Raw genomic sequence first — 23475 nt, 5'->3', positions numbered from 1 at the left:
GTAATGAACTCAGTGCTGGGGGGCAAGGATCGATTTATGGGGCCACTCACAAAAGGTTTTGAGCATATGGTTTGCATAACTATCGACACCTACCCCCGGTAAGGAGTCCTTATCTCACACCCTGTGGATTCAGCTATCCTCTGGGAGTTCTCCTGTACCAAGGCCACAGCCTGGGACAAGGGGTTGGAGATGAGAGGGTTAAACCAGAATGTAAGATTGCAAAGTAATTCTGCATGATGTTTGGACTCATTTTAATGGTCTCAATTTGAGTGGGAAAATGGTCTCAGTTCTACATCTCTATATATTAAGTAAAACATAGATATCAGAGACCTGATCATTTTGGCCTCTGTGAGTGGTCAGAAGTGTCTCTCCCTCCATTTGGTTGTTAATGTGTGAATCTCATCTTGAGAAACCTCCTGTTTAGGGGGGTATTCATTAGGTCAGATGCAGGACGAAAATGTGTACTTAAGGGTAAGAGAGACAAAATTCTAGGAGTCTTCTGTCGTCAGATCTCCCTCACATCCGTGTGAGTAAGCTAGTAATTTCGCAGCAGCCAGGTATGTTCATGTTTCTGGAAGTGTTTTTATGTTTCATGTAGTATTGTAGACTTAGCATCCTTCAATTTAGATATGTTCCTTGGTAGTTAGACTGGTTTATTCACTTAGGATTGTTTTATAACTATTAATGGTAACTTGCTTCTTGTTAAAATAAACTTGGTTATTCTGACCTACTATGTCTTCTTCTGAACTTATTAACCGTTGTTTAGAATAGTGTTCCGGTAATACTGACTAGGATTGGGTTACAGACACCAGCAGCAAGACGTGTAAGACTGGGGGTTCCTGGCTAAAATCACCTGGGTTAAGTCATGCCACAGTGAACTGTTAATGTATAAGATAGAGCTAGGAACATAGACAAGCCTCTGTACTGAGAGTGTGTGGCTGAACCACGGCACCTAAACAAGCTGAAATATATTCCTGTAACAGCATTGTGAGATCTCTGGATTAGCCTAGAACTAGATGCAGATTATGACTGTGGACTTGTCCAAAAGGGAATCGGCCGGCCGAGGCAAGTCCTTCAATGACACTATCGCTGCGTGGAACACGGTTATTAATAAATAAGAGAGGAAATTCAAATACAGATGATAGGTGCATTGGGTTGGAGACCAAGCCTACAACTCGGGTATAAATATACAGGTGAAGTGAGGAGCTATGGGTTCCCAAAAAGTAGAGTCAGATCTCAGAGATAATGGAGTCAGATTAAATACGAGCATTAAATATGTGGTATAATGAATATTACTTTTCCAGCAAAACACAGACAGCACCGTCCACTAATACACGCCTTTCAGACGGCCTTTCCCTCTTTGGTTAGGTATATAAAATTAACATCTTACACCTCTACCACCAGGAAGGTTTGGTTGGTCTAGTACTTAACATTTGTATTGCAATAGTAGAGGTATTTTAAAATGTATTCATTTTTTGAGTAGTGGTGTTGCTTGTATTTATCAGTGATACAAAAACAAATGAAGACAGATAGTTTCTTTTCAGACAGCAACAAGAGTCGACATCATGTCCGACAAATAATTAGAGAGGTGACAGCCGCTTTGTCCTCAGGTATGTAGGAGCTCAGTGCACATGGATTGTCGGCCTCCAGCTGTTGATGAGCTCCTTCACATGGACTATTTTGTGTGGCCTTGGGAGACCCTCGGGACAAGAAAGCTCATGAGCTGTGAATGCAATTGTGTTCATCAGTTAAAGGATAGGCGCAAAGTATTGTTCCTGTGTTGAAGGACCGAAGTAAGTTTTAGTTTTTAAATCCACAGGTTACTCCTTCACGTGTTAAGTTTATGTTTTATAGTAAATCTTATCTTCTGCTTTGTTCTGTTATAACCACTAAAGTACACTGTGGAATCAGGAATATCTTGAAGAGGAGGGCATACATTTGAAAGGCAGATTACAACAGGCCAAATAAGTATTCGGCAAGGCGCTTAGAGAACAGCTGCCTATTGATAAGATCTCAGAGGAAGATGATGTTCATAGGGAGGATAAATCTGATGAGGAAGGAGAGGGAAAGACAGAATGTTGACCCCTGTGTGTCATACAGCACCACCATGAGGCTGATGATGCCCATGCTGGCTCTCACCAGCCCAACACAGTGGAATGGCTCAGTTCTGATATATGCCTTTCAAGGGAACACCTCAACATCAACAACAGTCCGGCCTCGATGAATGGAACTCCTAGTCCTAGGCTAAGATGCCAATATGTGATAAAGGGGATGAGAACAACCCCCCACAACCACACAGGGTATTAGAGTATCTTTGTGTGTAGTTTCACATTGTTCCTATATTATAGTTGGATGTCATATGCGAAATTACATTGTTCTGTTAAGTGTGCTTGTTAGAATTGGTTATCCTTAGTTAGGGGTCATACATGTCATTTTCACATGAATCAACATTTCACTTAAGTGTGATACGGGGGACTTTAATAAACTTGCTTTTCAATTGTGAGACCTCCAGCCGTTGTGTAACTAGGAGGTCAAGCCAAAGATTTGAGAAATTACATTATTAATGGACACTACAGAAACTGAGAATATTTAAGTTGTTGGCTATACCCTGTTCCCGAACATTTCATTGTTCTTTGACATGTGCCTGTTAGAAATGCCATACCTAGGTCCAATCTTAACGCTGGTTTTGTGTTACCAGGAGGGCGGAGCCAAAGATTTAAAAAGAAACATTCCTAGGGGGGGCTATAGAGTCTAAGGGTTTGTGAGGTGTGATTATATATTGTTCCTGTACTGACTCCTGGTCATGTATGTGTCAAGTTTCATTGTTCTATGAGGTGTGAAACACCAGCCCTAGGTGTAATCTTAACATTATGTCTGCAAATTGCATAGGTCAGGCAGGCCTTAGCAGAGGTCACGGCAGTCATTTCTTCACATATCTAATAGACAAATTTTGTTGAATTTTAAAAATCCTTGTCTTGAAAGGCCTATTTTAAAATGGATGAGGCAATGATTGTGGTGTGCACAGAGAAGGCGTCATTGTTTAGTATTTGCCTTGGTGCTATCAACCTCGTCGTGTCCAAGGGAGTACGGATGAAAGTGATTGAGTTCCCCTGGGTGTACTTAACCAATTTCTAAAATAATCTCTTAACAACAGGAGCACTAACAAAGCCTTTCAGACAGGGTGAATATAAAAAAGCAGAATTTAAAGTTAGTTTGTTTTCGATACTATTCCATACTTTTCTATAAAAACATGTTTACTGTAAACTGTGAACTGTAATTAACATTTGTCAATCTGTCAAGATGGATACTGCTGTCACATTGATAACATTGTATGTCTGCATTTTAAAGTAGTTAATTAGGCATACACTGTTGTTACATGCAAGATTCATCAAGCATTCAGCATCTCTTCTGCATATGACTATGACCTAATTTTTTGCTGTCTATGACAGATTGATCTTTGGCTTACTTCAAGTCAATTTCACAAATAAAGGCAAAATATTCATTTTGGACACTGTGTTAAACTGTCTATGCATACAGTGCAGTGCGTTCAGAAAGCTATCTATTCTAAGCGTCATGTCAGCCACCCGATAACATCCAAGTGGTAAAGCATGGTGGTAGCAGCATCATGCTGTGGGGGTGTTTTTCGGCCATAGGGACTGGGCGACTTGACAAGGTTGAGGGATATCTGAATGGAGCAAACTACAGAAGTATCCTTAATGAAATCCTGGTCCAGAGCACTCAGGTCCTCAGACTGGGCCTAAGGTTCACCTTCCAACAGGACAATCCCCCTAAGCACACAGCCAAGACAAAGCATCAGTGGCTTTGGGGCAACTCTATAAATGTCCTTGAGTGGCACAGCCAGAGGAGCCCTGACTTGAACCCAATCTCTGGAGGAATCTGGAAATGGCTGTCCACGGAAGGTCCCCATCCAACCTGACAGCGCTTAAGAGGATCTGCAGAGATGAATGTCAGGTTCGCAAAGCTTGTCATGCCATTCGCAAGAAGAAGCCAGGGTGTAATCGCAAAGGTGTGTGACTTTTGTCAGTGTGAGCAATCTTTCGTTTTTATTTAATTAGCAAAAACTTGAATCCTGTTTTCGCTTTGTCATTATGTGGTATTGAGTGTATTTAAACAATTTTAGCATAAGGCTTCAACAAGCCGAAGTGTGAATAAAAGTGAATACACTGTATATACAATAACTCTCTACATACAGTTTATACAATAACAACAGATGTAGAACATATGGGAAATCATATAATGTTCATAATATAACATTGTATCATTATGTTCAATGTAGATAAGTGAGAAGTGATTTGTGTTAACACACATTGTTCAATGTAGATAAGTGAGAAGTGATTTGTGTTAACACACATTGTTTAATGCCTAATACGCTCTACTGCCTATTTTGTGTCTATATTAAGCAATACCTGACCAACCTCTATAATTCTTTCCTTCAACACTCTCCCCTGAATACCTCCATTCCTTGGAAAATGTTTTATTTACAAACAATAAACAAAAAAAACTTTTCGACCACTTAATACATTGGCAGAATTAACCAGCTGTGGTATTGGTACCTCAAAGCATTTTCTCTGCCCATTCTTCGGTGATTGTAATTTACCTCTACGCTTTCCAATTGAACTTTCCTTGGCTGTGCTGCTTCAGCAGACTCTGCTTAGACAGCTCGGAAGGGCTTTAAAACAAACAAAAACATGGATTTAGTAACAGGATGTAATATTCAAGATTTCTAGATCCCAACTTATGTTCTAAATCTGGTCTGAATATCTACATATCAACTGAGCTTATCATGGTAGCAATCATACATTAACAAATGCACAATTGTACACAATTTGATGGTGAATGTCAAACGCACTTCTACAGATGACAGAGTTATTTTAAAAGTGTGTCACATTCCTTACAAATTATTTTAGGCTTTTTCTATTTCTGTTGGTGCAGTAAATATCAGTAGGCTCTCAGTAGGCCTATAATATAGACGACACTGTATCATTAGCTGTATTTAGCAATCACCTATATTACATAAAAAATGTCAGCATATTTCATACATGCAATCCCATTGAAGATTAATTTTGTGAGGAGTGTTTCAAACCACATGACATTTCTGAATGCTTTAATCACCTAGTATTACAAGGTTCAAAGCTCAAATTGGTTTTTGATATAAAAAAAAAAAAGATTAATGAGATTCTTACTGCTCTTATATTATTCGTATTGAGTTTGTATCGAATATAAGCATATATAGCATATATAGGCATGTCAAACTACTGTATAGCATAAGTGACTGACAGGGTTAAGGCAAGACTCCAAACTCAAGACTCCAGAGGATAAATGGATTGGCGTTTGGTGGCCCTGAACAAATTTAGTTCTTAACCCAGGGACTTCATGGTTTTAATATGGTTCTTGGAGTTTTTAATACTATGCCTTTGGTGTGCCTTGAAAAAAATTGTTCTTGACCCAGGGCCATACTTGTAATATGGTTCCTGGGTTAACACAGCTACCTGGACTGGAGTTGGAGCTGAAAACCATTTAAACCACCATAAACTATACATTTAGTGAAGGTTTATAAAGTGTACAAGTGATTTAACATTACATTAAACATATCACATATTCCTTTACACTTTTACTCACCGTTATCTGTACACAGAGTCCATTGTATTTATGCTACTGAACAACTTACCTTTGGTTTACCTAATACAATAGAACAACTTCCCTTAGATAAAATACCTAAAACGTTTTTTTTTTTTCTGAAGCTCTGAAGCCTTGCCTGCGCAGACAAATGCAAAGGGTGTGAACATGCAACACCTGATATTCTAATTATCACATCATAGGTGTGACCTAACATCACCTTCCAAAGCAACTGTTGCTCTTATTAGCTAGTCATTAAGCAGTTTTGTTAGCAGTATTAAGTGCTTCCACAAAGTAATATAACACCTCTGAAAAACAACACTTTAACCAAGATATTTGGAGTTCACAGGAAATAACCTAAAATTAGACACCTGGAAGTGCCAACACCTGACAGGTCAACACCTGATCGGGTTACTTGCATGTGCAATTCTCTTCGTTGACCGTACTACCAAAAACAAACAACATAAACATGTTTATTCCACTATCATTTTGAGAGTTCTGAATAAAATGAGCACAGAATGTTTTACTGGTAAAGGTGTTAGATGGCTTTCTAGAGAGGGCAGAAAAACAGATGATTTTTTTTCTATACTAATTGTTTATCATAAAATATAGCTCTCTCATTACAAATCCAAATTCCTCCATAAGCTCCAAGCACAATGACATTCTGTCAGCGTTGTTATGGGCAAATTATTGGCTTGGTTACTGGCTTGATTAAAACAAAGTTCAATATTTTAAAATTGAATTTTGTACTGCCCATATTACATTTGCCAAAAATAAAAGACATTTAAAACATCTAGGCTCATTCATTAAAAGTCTTTAAAGTACCTGGTCTGCTACTCAGAATTTGGCCACAAATGCCTAAACAGAATGCAGTATATTCCCAAATGTTTTCTGTTGGAATAATGGAATGTTTTTGTCAAAGCAGATGTTTTTGTTGCATGTTGGAAGAATGGCTCTAAGAATCTGCTCTTTTTTCTTTAGTGGGAACAGATGGTGTTATAATCAACTGGAGTGCTTGGAAGAGGCCAGATTTCTCAATTCTCACAGGTCACCTAATTTCCACTTACATCCATGCCAGTTAAACCTCTGTGTTATTGTGTTTGCCAACACCTCACCACCCAGTCCGTTTTCTTCAGGTTCTTAGCTCTAAATCATCCACATTAGCTAACAATCACTACTCACTATCTCTCCATGTGTTATATTCATTCTAACAGCAATGTTGACAAAGACACACAGCAGAGCTGAGATATCCTGGCAATACTAAAGGTGAATGTGTTAAACATGCATGTCTGCTTTCTGACAGATTCCTTTGCTAAACACATGACTTTGTGAACTTCCTTCACCAGTTAGGCCTGTAGCGTTTCCAGAAATCACTCATTTTTTTGTGAGCAGAGTGCGAGATTTAAAAAAATCTGTTCATGGAAAGCATATTGCTCCAAGAGCTAATGCAATTCAAATGTAAGTGGAATATTCATTTTATATTGGGCCAAGGAAAATGTGTTGATAGAGCACATTTATAGCGAACAGATGTTGGCCAAAATGCAATACAATAAATCAAAATAAGATCCAATAAAATTGAGATGAGCCTGAGATCACTAGAGGGATTTAGTGAATACAAAATAACAACTCAACACTGAGGAAACATACAGCAGTAAAACAATAAATAAATGCATAAAAGCATGGTAAGAAATTAAAAGGCTCTACGCATAAGTTATCAAAGAAGATTCTGAAATGCTATCTACTTCTTTAGTCAGAACTTGGGAGTGCTGAGAATAGGAGAGGACTCGATAAATAGTAGTATGCAGTTGTTCCACAAAATGGCCTCACTTGGAGCGGCTTTGCTCAGCTTAACCCGTCGACCGGGTACTGCCTGGATTTGCATGGGTCTACTCGCAAAAACATTCAACAAAGTGGAGGCAAAGAGCTCCATAACGCAAAGCTGACGTTTGTTTACTCCGTAAATGTCCCAGTTGCCATGCATATATTTAAGCATGCATAACATTAATTGACTTTACCAGTTGTTTCCCAAAAAGAAAATATTTGGTTTGGTCGAAAAATAAATAGTTTAGTCTGAAACCCAAGGCAGGAACATACTCTAGCGTGGGGTTGGGTTTTTTGTGTTAATGTCAGTGTGTATTTTCTGTTAGCGGGTAAAGTCATTGTGTTGTGCATAACTGACAGGGTGAGGTTTCTTCACGTGTTTGTCTTCCCTTGCCCTGTAAATTGTGTCAGAGTATAAGATCCTGGCCATCCAGTCCCTTCTGTATCATTTGTTTAATGTGTGCCTGAGTTTCAACAGCGTCTTGTGTACTGCCACATTGGTGTCTGTCAGTGGGATCTGAAGATGACGACCCTTAGGAGTATGGAAGATCTGCCACACGAGCTGGAGCTGGGTCAACGGCAAAAGCATTCTTCCAAGGGGCTTGCAGGAGAGCCTTGCCAGGTCCCCAGTCCAGGAGTGACGAGAGGGGAGCGAGTTGTGTGCTCCAATGCCACGTCAGGACCAGCGATGTCAGCACGCCCACCTCTGATAGAAGAGGCAGCTGCCTGGGCATCTCCAGAGCCAGCTCCTGCTTCAACTACAAGCCAGTGGGCTACCAGCTTTAACTACAAGCCAGTGGGCTACCAGCTTCAACTACAAGCCAGTGGGCTACCAGCTTCAACTACAAGCCAGTGGGCTACCAGCTTTAACTACAAGCCAGTGGGCTACCAGCTTCAACTACAAGCCAGTGGGCTACCAGCTTCAACTACAAGCCAGTGGGCTACCAGCTTCAACTACAAGCCAGTGGGCTACCAGCTTTAACTACAAGCCAGTGGGCTACCAGCTTCAACTACAAGCCAGTGGGCTACCAGCTTTAACCACCAGCCAGTGGGCTACCAGCTTTAACCACCAGCCAGTGGGCTACCAGCTTTAACCACCAGCCAGTGGGCTGCCAGCTTTAACCACCAGCCAGTGGGCTACCAGCTTTAACCACCAGCCAGTGGGCTACCAGCTTTAACTACAAGCCAGTGGGCTACCAGCTTTAACTACAAGCCAGTGGGCTACCAGCTTCAACTACAAGCCAGTGGGCTACCAGCTTCAACTACAAGCCAGTGGGCTACCAGCTTCAACTACAAGCCAGTGGGCTACCAGCTTCAACTACAAGCCAGTGGGCTACCAGCTTCAACCACCAGCCAGTGGGCTGCCAGCTTCAACTACAAGCCAGTGGGCTACCAGCTTCAACTACAAGCCAGTGGGCTGCCAGCTTTAACCACCAGCCAGTGGGCTGCCAGTGCAACGATGACGAAAGTCCTTAGACAGAGGACCGGGAAGGTGCCACGCTATGGGGGAGAGGGGCCATTCAAGACTAACCTTGTCCAGGTGCAGCTGGAGCAAGCTTCCAACGGCTGGTCGGAAGAAGAAACCAGAGTCTGAGTTGTGCTTGTCCAAGAATGAAAAGCGATCCAGGTTTGCCGGGAGCACAAGCAAACTGGCCCGCCATTTAAGGAGCCCTCCAGCGCCGGTTTGGCCACAAAGAGTTCGCTGATAACCTTCATGACAGGCTCGTTTTGGAATCTTCCACTTCATATTTTCGTGTTAATTGGAACCATGGTTACCATATTAGCAGATAGGGGGGTTTCACTGTACTTCAAGGGAACCTACAACCAACTGAACAAAACTGTGGAGGCCTGATGGAGACCAAAAAGAAACACACAAATCTAAGACTAATTGGAAACTAAGAAAGCACCTGTGTTGCTGGGCGATCAAAATATGGAAATGAGCATTATTTATGTTGACAGTGACACATTGTTTCAGTGATTCTATTGTGTGCGTAGTCCATTGTCTAAACAATACTTGCTTTAGGTTTCAGGATTCAGGATATTTTTGGCTCTTGGAATTTTTTAGAAAAAATTAGGTGTCCAGTAGTTTCACTCTAACAGGTCCAGTCTAGCTTGTCCCTCAATGTAGATGTAGATTTGTAGATGCAATGTAGATTTTCCGTGTTCAACAGCGATGACCACTTCCAAGGGCAGCACCACTGCAGTCAAATGCACACTGTTTGCCTACTTCCCTGTGGTTTGCAATTAACTGTGTGCACACATTCCTGGTAATTACATGGGTGTGGAGACACAAAGCAAAGACCTAGGAGAGTAGCAAAAGCGCTGAGTGGCCCTTGAGCTCTTAGCTCTGGATTAAACTCTCCATTTTTGTCTTTACATCAGAGAATACCCAGCAGATTCAGGAGCCAGCCTTTTCTGTTTAAGATGAAAAGGCCATAAGGAGGTACAAATCTAAACATTGGGTCTTAGGTGTTTTTGTGTATTCTGGGTTTGGGAAACCTTGTGGGATTTCCAGAATCAAGGAAGATTGGTTGTTATTTCAGACCCTTTTGTAACATTTTCAGACATTTCACAATTTTGAAAGTGTTACTAATATCTCAAACTGACTTGCAAAACCAACCTCATGTGTCCATGCTCTCTCTCTCTCTCTCTCCCAAGAAATGCCCTTCCAGGAGCAGTGAGGAGTGAGACAGCAGGGGTGTCACCAGTGTCAGAGCACATTATTGTCAGGGCTGAAACACTTCAGACAACTTGACATAGATTGACTGCGTGAATCTGAGTTGAGTCGTCATGAGACAACAAGGTGATATGAACGGCCCCTTTCCACTTATGTTATTCTCCAGAATGAAATCACACAATAGCGTGAAAGGAGAATGGGGCACACACAGGCTTTTGATTGATGTCCTGATAGATGTTATTATTTTTTTGGACCACGCTGCATTCATGTGGGGGTAATTTTGCACCATTTATGCATCATTGCTTTGTTGAAGGACATCTCCCTTGACAAGTGTTCTCTTTTGAAATACAGTAAATTATATGTAAATGTCCTCTTTCCCATTATTTCTGACTGTCATATGTGCCACAGTGTAATGAAAGATTTGGTTAAAAGAGAGAACTAATGTAATTTTCGTAAGACACACTTTGAATGATTTCCTTTCAAGGCGCATATTTAAGTGTTGTCTCCCAGATGTGGTGTGAAAAGGATGTCAAAGGCATGTCACAAAGTTCTAGACAATACTTACTATTCAAAAGATTTAAACACAGCAGCACAACACATTTGCATGTTTTATTCTTTACACAGAATAATAGCATCCTATGCCCCTCAGGCACCTACCTAAATGACAAAACAACGTTTCAATTAAACAAGGCAAGGGTGAGTAAGCTATTGTGCCAGACATTTAGTCCTACAGAACCACAATGCCTGACAGACAGACAAGTATGCTTGTGGAATCCAATATAATCTAGAAACAGGCCAGTTACGCAGGCTAGGAACACATACTGTACCTAGAGCTAAGCAATGTTAACAACAGTGTGGTTATTCACAATCTCCTGATATAAGAAGAACCCATATCAATGACAACTCCTAAAAGTAGTATTCCTGTTAAAAGGCAACACTGTAATAAAACCTTTAGGTGAGATACAGTTGTGTTTCAGAGGAGTTGTGTGCCAGTGAAGATATAAAAAGCATGTACAACTTCAAAGGACACATTACCGAAAGATACATTACAGCCATACAAAAGCAAATTACTCAGGCATTGTAGATAGTAAAATGTCTTCCCCTGTTAATGCATGATACCTGAAGGAATGACAATGGTTGCTTTTGTTTGTTTCATGGTAATTGCATGATTTCCACATGAGGGAAAACCAAATACACACCATAATCCATGATTTAATCACTGTTGTTTATTATTATAACTAAATACTGTCCATAATAATAATTAGTATTGCCAAATCCCAAAATACGAATGTGAAAATACTGTCATGATTTGTCCAACAGGGCTACAATGATGAAGTGGTATTGATTTTTGAGTGTCCATAATGCATCCTTGATAAATAAAAAAAGGTGGTGGCAGAAAAGAACACCCCTTGTTTGACACAACATGTTATATGTCAGCAGTCAATGTATAAAGGATGGGGCCAGTGAGCCAAACAGATTGTTTTCTAATGAGATTTAATTGCTATGTGACTTCACTCAGCTGAATTACGATACAATTATCTGCCTGTTTGGCCATTCAGGTAATTGATTCATTACTGGACATCACAGCTTAGCATGTGTTGGACTCTTCGCCATGTTTGGATCCTCCACACAGCTAAGGGAATTAAGTTAATAGGACCGGCAAAGGACCAGTCAAGTCCGTCAGGGGGAAAAAATCAATGTGGACAACAGGCTGCAGTAAAAGCATATCAAATGAGGTTTGGGGAGCAAACTGAACAAGACTGTGGCAGAGTCCCCTCCGCTGATGGCGATGTTTGACACTTTAGGATGCAGAGATGGGTTGGAATACAAAACAGAAGAAATAAAAACGTACTCTTGAATTCACAGACATCGCTTTTATTTGTCAAACCACAGAGCTCTCTTTTTGTGACACTGACTTTATGCTCTGCTGTACACTCGTTAGGACTCAGCCAATCAGCATGTGATGGGTACACTTTACGCTTGAAAGACTGAGGGAAGAAAGAGAGGGAGAGAATGTGGGAAAGAGAATGAAGGACAGAGAGAGAGATAAGGATGGATTGCAAAGGGAAAAAAAGGAATAATCTAAGACCAGAACAGATTTCTGTGTCGTCTTCACTGTTCAAGCAAAGACCGGTTTGTCAAAGAAAGAGACTAAAAGCACAAAGACAGAAATTCACGAGGAATGCGCATTGTGATTTTTTTTTAAGATATACTGTACATGTACAAAATCATGTGCCCATGGAGACCCTTTTCATGTTCATTTCCTATCTTCCATAAGGCGGACGCATATTGTCCACACTGCATAAGGTGTTCCATGTATACAGATAGCCGTCTAAGAAAACTGTGTATGAGAGAACTCTAGTGACACAGGACAAAGTTAGACAGACACAATTATAGCCACCTCCACATCACCAATCAAACCCAAAAGTCCAAGACATAATAAATATGGTACTTTGTCACAGACATCCATTAGAAGAAGAAGGAAAAGAGAATGTTATATGTCTATGCTGAGTTCATGTTCTGATCTCATTAAGCGTCACATAAAGTCCTTTGTACAAAACCTCAGTTTCAGGGGAGAAGGCTTACTCAGGGTCAACCGAACATTTGGCTGCCTGTTGGAATAAAATATTACCCATCCCAATAACACCTATAGGGTTAAACGTTTGTGTTTTTTTGCATGGATACAGTGCACAAGTAACAATAGGATTGCTGTTTGAAATATTGCACACATAGAGACACAATGTGCTGCATGTATTTTTTTTGTTAAGGTACATACTATTATATTTCCTAACCTCTTCATTTTCATTCTTGCATTTTTATAATTGAGTTGCAAATGTAACACTGAACTACAATGATATTACAACTTCTGTGTTCATTGCACTATTCAATGATTAAAATATGTATAAATATGTACATATCCTAAGTTTTATTTTCAAAAATACATAATTAAAAAGCTGTCACATTATTTAATGACTCTTAAGTATATGCAAATAAATCCACACAGTGTAGTCTATACAATAATATGTTTTGTTAAATCACTCATTCATCATTGCTCTGTAATACAGGATCTACTGTTCCCTGCCTAATTTTTTAGACTTTTGGATGAGGATTGGACAGTGTGCTGACATAAAATGAAAGGGTTCATTCTATCCTGAGGTTTTCTAACCGTTTGAAAAAAGATAGGGACAACCATTGAGATGTATAGACAAAGACAGGAAATTACAAGCAAGCAAGAGGTAAAGGAACAATTTTAAAGTAGAAATAGTACAAAAAGTGCAACAAATGAAGAGTTAAGAGTTAACAACATGGCATGTCATGTTCAATAAATTAAATATAAAAGTGAGAATGAGAATGTATTAGCGCACCTAGCTTTAGACTTAACCCTCACACCTCAGTGTCAGTACTGCAGTGCCACTTTTTGCATTTGTTTTTTGCTTGAATTGCTTTGAGCTAGTAATTTACTTAGATAGTTTTGCAGCTTGTAACTATGAAAAATAAAACCACACAAAAATATCTCCTTAACATAAAATGGTTTGGGATGAAGTTCAACTGAATTTTCTTCATATACAATAAATATTATAGTCTATGTGCCATGCAATCGTTTAATGTTTCATATACAATACAACAGCTTGATATTGTTTTCCTGCACACTGTTAGGACAGTTTTATTGATCATATTAGAATGGATTGGGGGAGTTATTTTAAAAGTAGAAAGAGTTTCCATACAGCAATATTAGAGATATGTTATTTTGTTATGAGCTACAATACGGTTTATTATGAAATGTGAATAATGTTAGACAGAGTTCTAGGTCGTTGTGTAAAAGTGACACTGTACAGTAGCTTAAACCTTGACCAGAGTGATAAACTGCCCATTCCACCCTCACCAATTATATGTTAGTTTCTTAAGCCCCAGTCTGGCCCATTCAAAAATAATACGTATTCTTCCTCTGAATTGATGACATTGAAAACTGGAATAAAAAGACCGCAAAGAATTAAGAGGACAAACATTGTTCACGGACAGGTGTTTTTTTTTAGGTATTATACAAAATCAAAATTCCCATTGACCACATCCAAAAAAACACTCTGAAAACAATTCTTGAAAAATCCATTGGAAACGTTTTTTCTTTATACATCATGGACACAGTTTATGTTGACTGTGGGTCACTGACTCGTGCACACGTTTGGGAAAAGGGTCAGGATGTCGAGAGTTCATTCCTCCTCTGTGCATCCGAGTAGCTCCACACGTAAGGTGATCCGTCCGTACCACGACCACGGCAGCACTCGGACGAAGCGGGCGTAAATCGGGGGCTCTATCACATTCTTTCTGTGCGTGTCATTGTCGAAGTTGCCCTGAAAGACCTGGAAGGGAAGAAGGGAAATAATCGGATGGTCAATTTCTGTTTTTTGACCCCCCTCAGGTGCAACTAGGCGTTAATGCTGCAGCAGGACAAAAGCAGGACCACACAAACATTCATGACAAAGGCTCGGACATCAAAGTTTTCTTTCCAGTTTAATAGGCTGCCTATGACGGCTTCATCCAAACCATTAGACAGGCCGGGGCCACAGACTATGGAGAAGAAACAGATTACACACTGCTTACTTTCCGCCTGTCATCGCTCAGGGGGAGAGAGATGGACAGAGAGAACAAAAGGAGAATGATGGAGGCACTGTGCTGACTCAGTCTCTTCACTCCACTTCTTTGAAACACTCTCTTTAAGGTCAGAAATCATGCGCTTTCACTCTTGCACGAAATTCACATTCCACTCCAACATGCAAAACACCAGATGGAAGCATGGTCAACACTTTCACTTGTGAGTTTAAACACATGCAAACTTAAGTATGGTCTTTCGTTATCATCATCACAATCATCATCATCCACATAAAATTGCTAACATTTAGCAGGCGCTTTTATCCAAATCGACTATCAAAGCCATGACCTTGGAGCTGTTAGCACATTAATCTACCTGTTGACCTACACAGGAATATCAATTGAGGAATATCTGTTTTTTTTTTTTTTTTTTTAAGTTGTTATATGTGGACATAATTCCAGGCTGCCTTTATACTCTACTGCGTTTCAGTAATGAGCTCCATGCAAAAAAAAGGTAAAGACTGCAAGTCCAAACCCAGTTGAAATCCAAGTCGCCTGAGGGAAGGCCACGACAAGGACAGCATATAGCCATCAGAAAAAAGCGGAAAGCGTAGAGATTTTTTGTTGATATAAATACATAAACAAGAGGACAAAAAGACAGAGTTTGCATGTTGAAGCATTTTTCAGCCACTAGTTTGAGGCTTACTAAAAACCAATGTCATTACAATCCAACCGAGAGCAGTGTGTGGAGGGAAAGTGCTCCCCCTGCGTTTATGGTCAACAGAAGGAACGTGAGTACAATGAGCTCTCAATGAGAGGAATGCATATTTTGTTGTTAATTACATGCTTAAGTGTACTAAATTGAGAATACAATGATACATAATGGGGAGTAATGGTGTCCCGTCCCCCTATGGAAAAGGAACCATGAGAACAATGATCATTTCAATTAAATGAGTAGGAAGATGACTACTCAACTGAGAAGGGCAGGATGTGTTGCTTGATTATACGTTCGCTGTACAGCCTTTCTATTGTGAAGCAATTAACACATTTCATGGCTGTTCTCTTTATAGTTTTGGCGGCTATACTTTTGAGTTTAGCTGAAAGTCGTACAGGGAGTCAGTGTAAGACAGAGAGTAAAGAGTTTGAGGTGCTTGTTCTTGTTGTTTTGAGGAGCAAGGGGAGTTTTTTTTTTTGCATCAGACCTGAAAAAAGGTCCTTGAACGTTCACGAAAAGGAGAATGGAGAATGAGTGCCTGTTAATAAGACACTTGTACACCTCTCAAGCATCCCTGTTGTCTGGCTTAAGAACCCTTGGTGAATCACAGCGTGTTACGGAGCCTTAAGACGCCGGAGTCCCAAAATTGCATGTGTCGTCTGGCCACGCCAGCACTCCCTGAGGTTTATGCTTCTGGGGGAGAAGCATTCAAAAGCTCTCGTTTGTTAAGGAGACAAGACCACGCCAGAGAGGCTGCGTGTGAGAGGGTGCCGGGAGAAAGAAAAAGAAACAAGCCAAAAGGAAAAAAGCAGAGTGGTGCATCATGTGGTTGCCTCTTTACTCCTGCTCACACACTCTCCATGGCTCGCCTGAGGCGCTGCCAGAACACACACACACACACACACACACACACACACACATACACACACACACACACACACAGGGGGCTAATTCACTCCCTAAATCCACCTGTGTGGAGCGGGGAGCTGCTCCGACAGAGTGCCTGATGAGGGCCCCTGTGTTGGCTTGGAGAAGGCCCTTATGCACAGCACTAATGATGAGCCTGGAATTTTCCTCCATCAGGGCCCCCTGTGGAAGCGCCTCTCAGACCTGATGAAGAAGTGAAGGAGGGCTGAAGAGGAGCCCACTGTGGCTCGTCCTCATGCATAAACATCATGCAGTGCACTCTGTACATCTCTGCCCTCAACAGGCCATTGTGAAATGGGGTCAGATGCACAATAGCTTTGAGGGCTTGGAGACAAAACATTTTACAGTTTGGCAACATGTTTTTTTATTTATTTTTTGGTGTGTGTGTGTGTTGTGTTTTTGTGAAAAGGAATGGTAAATGTATGATAGACTACATGTTTAGTGATCTAGGGGAAACCAGCGTAATTGATAGCAAATGTTCTTCTTTATGATGTCCAGTTAGTTCAAATGTTTGAAAACCATATTGACCTCTGAGTACGGAAGCATTTTCTCTGGGTTTCCCTCCCTATGAATGTGTTACAAACAAAATGTTACTGTTTTATTTTCACACAGAATCTAACTCAAGAAATGATCGTGCTAAAATCACTATTAAAACCGGAATGCGTACACTCCAGTTAATGTGAGAAAAAGATGCCATGACAGAACTAAATTACAAATTACATAAAAAAGTATTCTAATGGGCTAGTTCTAATCCTATGTTTTGTGAGGAAAATAGTTATTAGAATACCATCAATATCTTCTGTGGAAGCTGGTGAACAAGGGACAAGTAATTGCCTAAGATTTATATCGCATGAAAACTGAAGTAATACAATTAGCTTTGAAGATTTAATGTGAGCTAATTTACCACACATTTAGAATACGTTGTCAGCTAGTTTAAAAAAGGTATTATTCCTTTATTTTCAGATTAAATCAACTCAATCTAATTGTCAAATAGGAATGTTTTATATTACTAATTCATTTTTGTTGGAGAAAAAAAGAAAACAAAATACCAGGCTGCATTGAAGCATTATGATAAGGAGATAAGATCCTTTGGAAACTGTTTGTTGAAAGGACACCATAAGGTGACCATCAGCGAACCCTGCTGTCACCATCAGTTGTATTCCTAATGAAGGGACAGATGAGATGCTTTCTAGCAACTTGTTTTGTATTCATTGTAACCTTTCACAAGCAAGGATCTAGCAAAATAATTTGACAAATGTTCTTTTTTTTCAAACCAATTCACAAGTCTTTTCTTATGCTAATAGCACTGGTTTTCACTTTAAAAAAATTCTTGTTATGAGGGTTGAACAGAAATCATGCACACACACTTTTTGACACATATCTATGTACGCCCTTCATTTCTCACACATGCATATTGGCACAGACTCTCTCTCTCTCTCTCTCTCTCTCTCTCTCTCTCTCGGTCTCTCTCAAACACACACACACTCTCCCCGTCTTTTACACACACACACACACACATACACACACACGCGCGCGCATCCACAACTGAACGACCACAGTATTTTCACAGTCAGTGGGTATGTGTTTGTGTGCTGCTGTGTGTGTGTGTGTGTGTGTGTGTGTGTGTGTGTGTGTGTGTGCGCGCTTGCGCCCTGTGTCTGTGTGTTAGTGCATGTGTTGCATGCCAATTGCCAAACACAGAGAAAAGTCGCCTCATGTCAGAGCATGGGTAAGAGGTGTAAATAATTGAAGGAGCCAGTGTGATAGCAGCCAGGCTTGACTGTAAACACCATCGGCACTTTACACGTCTGCGGTGACTCGGCGTGCGGCGTAGTCCCCGGCAGGCCTGCTTGCGAGCATGGTGGCTGGTGTGACAGCCTCACGCGTGCTGCCACCTCCACTTGTGTCAAGATTATGCCCCTGCTCCCAGTTCTCTCCTTAGGCTCAAGTGTGTAGTTGCTTACTAACTTACTGTTTCAGAGAACTTCTCTTTAAATGTGAGGAATTCCGATACTGACATGTTATTTTCAACGCACATTTTTAGAGATGGCTACGATTTGCCTCTTTACTCTTCTGAGTGGTTTATACTGAAGAGGTCTAATATATTACGGCAGCTCAGTTCATTTGTCTAATCAGAAAAACAGGATAAACTATAGTCTCTCCCACTTCCCTATAATTCCCAGAAAGTGTCTGTAAAGATATAATCTGTCTTCCTGGAGAACAGAGCACAAAATACCTTGAGGGTTGTTCTATGACGACAGCCAGCCAGAGCCAATGAGACAAGGCCACATTTTCTTTGTAGAAATTCATTCTTTTTCATTTTTTGTCTCTTTTCATGGGTCCATCTGGATCAATCTGTCTCCTGCACACTGCTTGTTTATATAGTAATAAAGTTGAAGTACAGCTTGAGCCAAGCAAACCACCCGAAACATTCTTAGCTTCAACAGGAAGTCGTGCCATCTCTCTTGAGTCTCCATTGCAGTAGCAGAATGCATAATAACAACACTCAGCTGCTACTCAAAATCATCCTAGATATTTATGTGGTCTCTGTGCCCAGCACATGGCCTATGGTCATGTTGTCTTCAATGTGTTCTATGCAGCAGAGTGCTGCAAGGTATGTCTTTCCCTAAAAGATGAAACAAGGGATTTTCAGCATGAAATATTGTAGTAGTTCTTCTCAAGCCTACTCTCCTCTTAGTCTTGGGCCCACATTTTATTGATCTTGTCTTTGTCTTCAACACAAGTCTGAAAATACAAGTAAGCTAATAACAAATAAGCAGAGGCGGATCTTCCATTAGGCAAACCTAGGCAAGTGCCTAGGGCCCCAACCAAATCTGTCTTTATTAGGGGCCCCCAAATCTGACCCCCCCAGCCATTACTTATGTAAAGTAAAAAAAAAGAAACACATTTCTAGTAGAAAAAAAATAACACAAATTTCAACATAACGCCGAACTAATGCCTAAATAATAATTTTCCAGCACACATGCTCCCCTCCATTGTGCATTGGACTAGTCCAGAATATGATCACGTATTAACGCACGCAGCGCGAAATAACGTTACTTCAAACCAAAGCAGAGGGATCCCTAGAAAGGTTGCCCCTGTTGCAAAGCAATAAACCTCCAGAACAATAGGTAATTTGCTTGGCAGATAGAAAACAGTTTCCCTAACAGAAAGTCTGAAGCTTGAAGTTATTTTCAAACCTTTACTTGGGTAGCACTGTAAAACTGAGCAGACATGCAGAATACATTTTAGTAATCTCATCTCATTCGTTTCACATAGCATTGCGTGTTTAAACTGTGATAGAAAATACGTTAGCTTAATACTAACGTATAGGGGAAATTACAGAGACTGCGCTAGGTATTAGCATCAATTAATTCACGTTAATGTTTTTGTATATGAGCCTGACATTTGCTCGGCAGATAGATAACAGGTTCTGTAACAGATACACTGCCGAAATTGACGGCACGAACGACTGGAAAAATGTATCAGCCTTCCTAAAAGAACACGAGAAGTCTGCTGATCACCTCGCAAATATGGCTGTTTGGCGAACGCTTCAGCAACGGCTCCAAACAGGTAAAGCCATAGATCATGTAAATCAAGAGCTGTTTGTGAACGAAGTAAACAAATGGAGAGAGAGCTTGAAAACGTCTGATCGCCATTATTATACACTTGGCCGAGCGCAACTTAGCTTGTCACTCACTCACTCACACTGAACCACTGCTTTGCCTGTCTCTCACTCACACACACAGCCACTGTTATTCCTGTCCACACACAAAATCTTTTCATTGGTCCTGTTTAAATGTAGATGGTGGTTTTCATGGACTCATATCCATTTTTTATTTTAGTTCTGTTAAGTGCAAGATCATTTTGTATCTCTGGCAGAGAATGGAAATTCTAATCTTTCTCTCTCTCTCTCTCTCTCTCTCTCTCTCTCTCTCTCTCTCGTCTGATCTGAGTAATAAACATGTCATTTTGGCAAAGGCTGGAGAAATCTGAAACTGATTTTACTGTGGAGAGTTGAGTGGCAGTGCACTATGGGTTTATTGCGATTCTAAGAGTATTGGGATGGTTTTTTGTTTTGTGTACGTGTTTCAAAAATGAGGGCCCCATGTCTATATTTTGCCTAGGGCCCCAAAATGGCTAGATCCGCCCCTGCAAATAAGAGGTCGGCTATTGGCTAAATCAACAGACAGAAATAAACATGGAGGGAAATATAATGATACTGAGAGACATCTGGGCACGGGCGTAACCTTTAAAACTAAACCACTGGACAATGAAGATCCTCTGCTATACAAAAGACATACAGCCCTCTGTTGGACCAAAATTGTCTACTTGACTCGTTCAATCGAAATACCTTGTAGTTGTTTGCCTTCTTGGCACACTGTGTAACACCGGCAGAGAATGAAGTATCCGTGAAAAATCACAGAAAATCAGGACCATGTCGCCTTGTGCATCCTTCAGACTGCTTGTGAATTTACTGCACTCCGAAGAGCAACCAACCTAATGCCATCAGTTCCAGGGCTAAGACTCACATACAGCCCTGAACTGAACAGGTCATACAGACTTTGCAAGTATGTCTACTCACTACATAGTTCACCACAAAACAAATAAAGCTACAGCCTTCAAGTGGAAAAGCATGATACAATTTCTGTATGACATTATGCACAGTGATATGTGGTATTGACCTCTCTCTCTGTATATTTTTGGAGTGTTGAAATAGATTGTACACTTTCAGAGGTGTTGTTTGGTTTCAATAATGGTCCAATCGAGTGCATTGAAAGTGACAGAAACAAATATATGGCTGTCTCAAAGCAGATCAATATGAGCTAGAAATACATCAAATAAATTGTTTTACCAAAGATGTCTGTATAGAGCTTTAGATAAAATAGTTTCATATATGCAATGTGATCAACATCACATATTGGATTTAGCCAGAGGTGTCTGCTCCAATCCAAACCATGCCTCCACATTAAAAATCTCCATTGCTTTATCCATTGTACCTTGTCACATACTTTGTAACATTTCACAGTCTAGCAACACCTGGTAGGACCTTATCCTTATCTAGTTACGAAGTAAGGTGTTTTACAGTGATGATGTGGCAATCACAAAGTAGTCTATAACACTCAAAAATATAGCTCATCTCACACACAAACTCTGAAAACAAACAGAAAATTGAGTGTAAGGCATGAGTGTAATAGAATGATTACAACACTATAGTTAATAGACCAACATCGGTTCCTTAGCAGAATGATAACAAGAATAGCTCTAGTATCAGTTACTCTACAACCAAACAACATACATTAGTATGAGTGTGGCCATGAGAGGCTATTACAGTCTGTTCCTGATTGCACAACTCACGTATTAATCAAAGTGAAACATGCTCAATTTATATTGGGATGAAATGAGATTGAAATTAAAGCATCACGCTTTAATGTGGGCTATTACAGTGCAAAGCACAATTCTTCACACGGATTCAAACTAAAAGTTTTGTTTTGATTGAATGTCACTTTTGATATGTCTAGAACAGAAATTCAACGCCAATTTCTTGTATGAGTTGGGATGAGCTGGGATATTGAGTTTTAAATGACATGTGTTCATAGAGATGCATGTAATGTAATATTCACGTTTAATTTTATTACCACAATATCATATAACTATCAGCCATTCAAGATAACCAGACTACCTATTTTCTCAGAGTTAAGTATGAGCAGAATGCAGCCAAACATTAACAATCACAAGGAAAGCAATACCCTTGCAAAGAGGAAACGCTTTAATACTACCCTTCCTAAACAGCATTCTTCCTTCTCGGGCCAATGCAGAGTATCTGGGAAACGTGGTGGTCCATTACAGCTCTATTCGTTCTGGCTGGTGGATTTCATCTGACCTGAAGGCCAATGTTTCCACTGCATTGATTTGTGAAATGATTCAAGTCCAAGGGCACCCATTACCGATTGGTTCTGGGGCTGACCAGTGGCCATACTTCATTATTTACAACTTAAGTGAAGGGCAGGAGCCTCTATCCCCCCCATGGCTGATTCAGCCCGTGCTGCACTGGACGGCCCGTCTGTGTTTTTCTATCCTGCTTTCACTGTAAAGCTGATGCTGATGCTAAGGCCTCAGGGGGAATGCGAGTTACTGTTAATGGAACTCTTGTCTTTTAGCTTGGAGGAGTCGGGAGAGGAGAAGGCTAACACAAATCCTAATCAAAGCTAATCCTGACCCAAGGGTTTTTTCTCCTTTGAGGCGCATACACTGCTATCGTATGCTTATAGACGTTAGCTAATCTTGGTGGTGGGGTGATCTGATTTACTTCAATCTCACGTGGTATTGACGCTTGACTAACATGGACAGCATCTATTTAGTGGCTAATTAACCCTTTGTCACTGACTTATGGGAGCTGTAAAGATAAATCGATAGAGGTTTCGTATGTGTGGTGCTATCACTCAGCAGAGCTACTGTATATATTGACAGATTGCAAGATTAACAGATGAATACAGATGACACTGCTATCTACTGAACCTAAAATCTACTTAAAAACCTGTCTGATGTTCACTTTTATTGGTAATCATAAATTATGTGCTGAAGCCTGTCTGGACTGACACTTTTCTCACTAGTTTTGAAATGTTTCACATCATATATCACAAGCTTGTGAATTTGTGTTTTGTGCATGATTTCTAACTGACAACCAATTTCTTTTCCAACAATCCTTTCCCGTCCTCTGTCCTGCTAGGCCTGCCAACAGGCTGGAGTCGTTCCAGGATGCCTAACTGTCAATAAGCTCAACACTATTCTCAAGCAAAGCGCTGGAGATGAGAGAGAGAGAGGGGGACGAGATGGAGAGCACACATGCTTACATGAGCAGGGGACGAAACAAGAGAATGCAAGGCAGAGGAATGGAGAGACAGAGACAAAGTAAGAGTGAGAGAGAGAAAGGGAAAGAGACATGGAGCTAGAGATAGACAGAAAAAGAAAGAATGGATAAACGAGAGAGAGATGGAAAGTCTAAGAGAAAAGTGTATGACAAATGTTCCTCTAGAAGAGAAATGTATTTTTCGCTGAGGTCATAAATTGATGTGCAAAGTGTTTCATTACGCCAGTTATTCATCCTTCA

General features: G+C 40.4%; 1 protein-coding gene across 1 annotated transcript in view; it reads right to left on the bottom strand.

Annotated features, from left to right (window-relative positions):
• Window positions 1-12600: 12600 nt before the first annotated feature.
• The window catches only part of edil3a (EGF-like repeats and discoidin I-like domains 3a), a 121360-nt gene continuing 110485 nt past the window's right edge, over window positions 12601-23475 (bottom strand). The window contains exon 11 of the mRNA XM_080852362.1: window positions 12601-14493. Within this exon, the coding sequence (XP_080708488.1) occupies window positions 14344-14493 (150 nt within the window). The 3' untranslated portion in view covers window positions 12601-14343. The remainder of the gene's footprint in view (window positions 14494-23475) is intronic.

This window comes from Sprattus sprattus (assembly GCF_963457725.1).
Source record: "Sprattus sprattus genome assembly, chromosome: 15".
In the NCBI taxonomy this organism is placed as follows: domain Eukaryota; kingdom Metazoa; phylum Chordata; class Actinopteri; order Clupeiformes; family Clupeidae; genus Sprattus; species Sprattus sprattus.
This window is presented reverse-complemented; position numbering and strand designations above follow the sequence as displayed.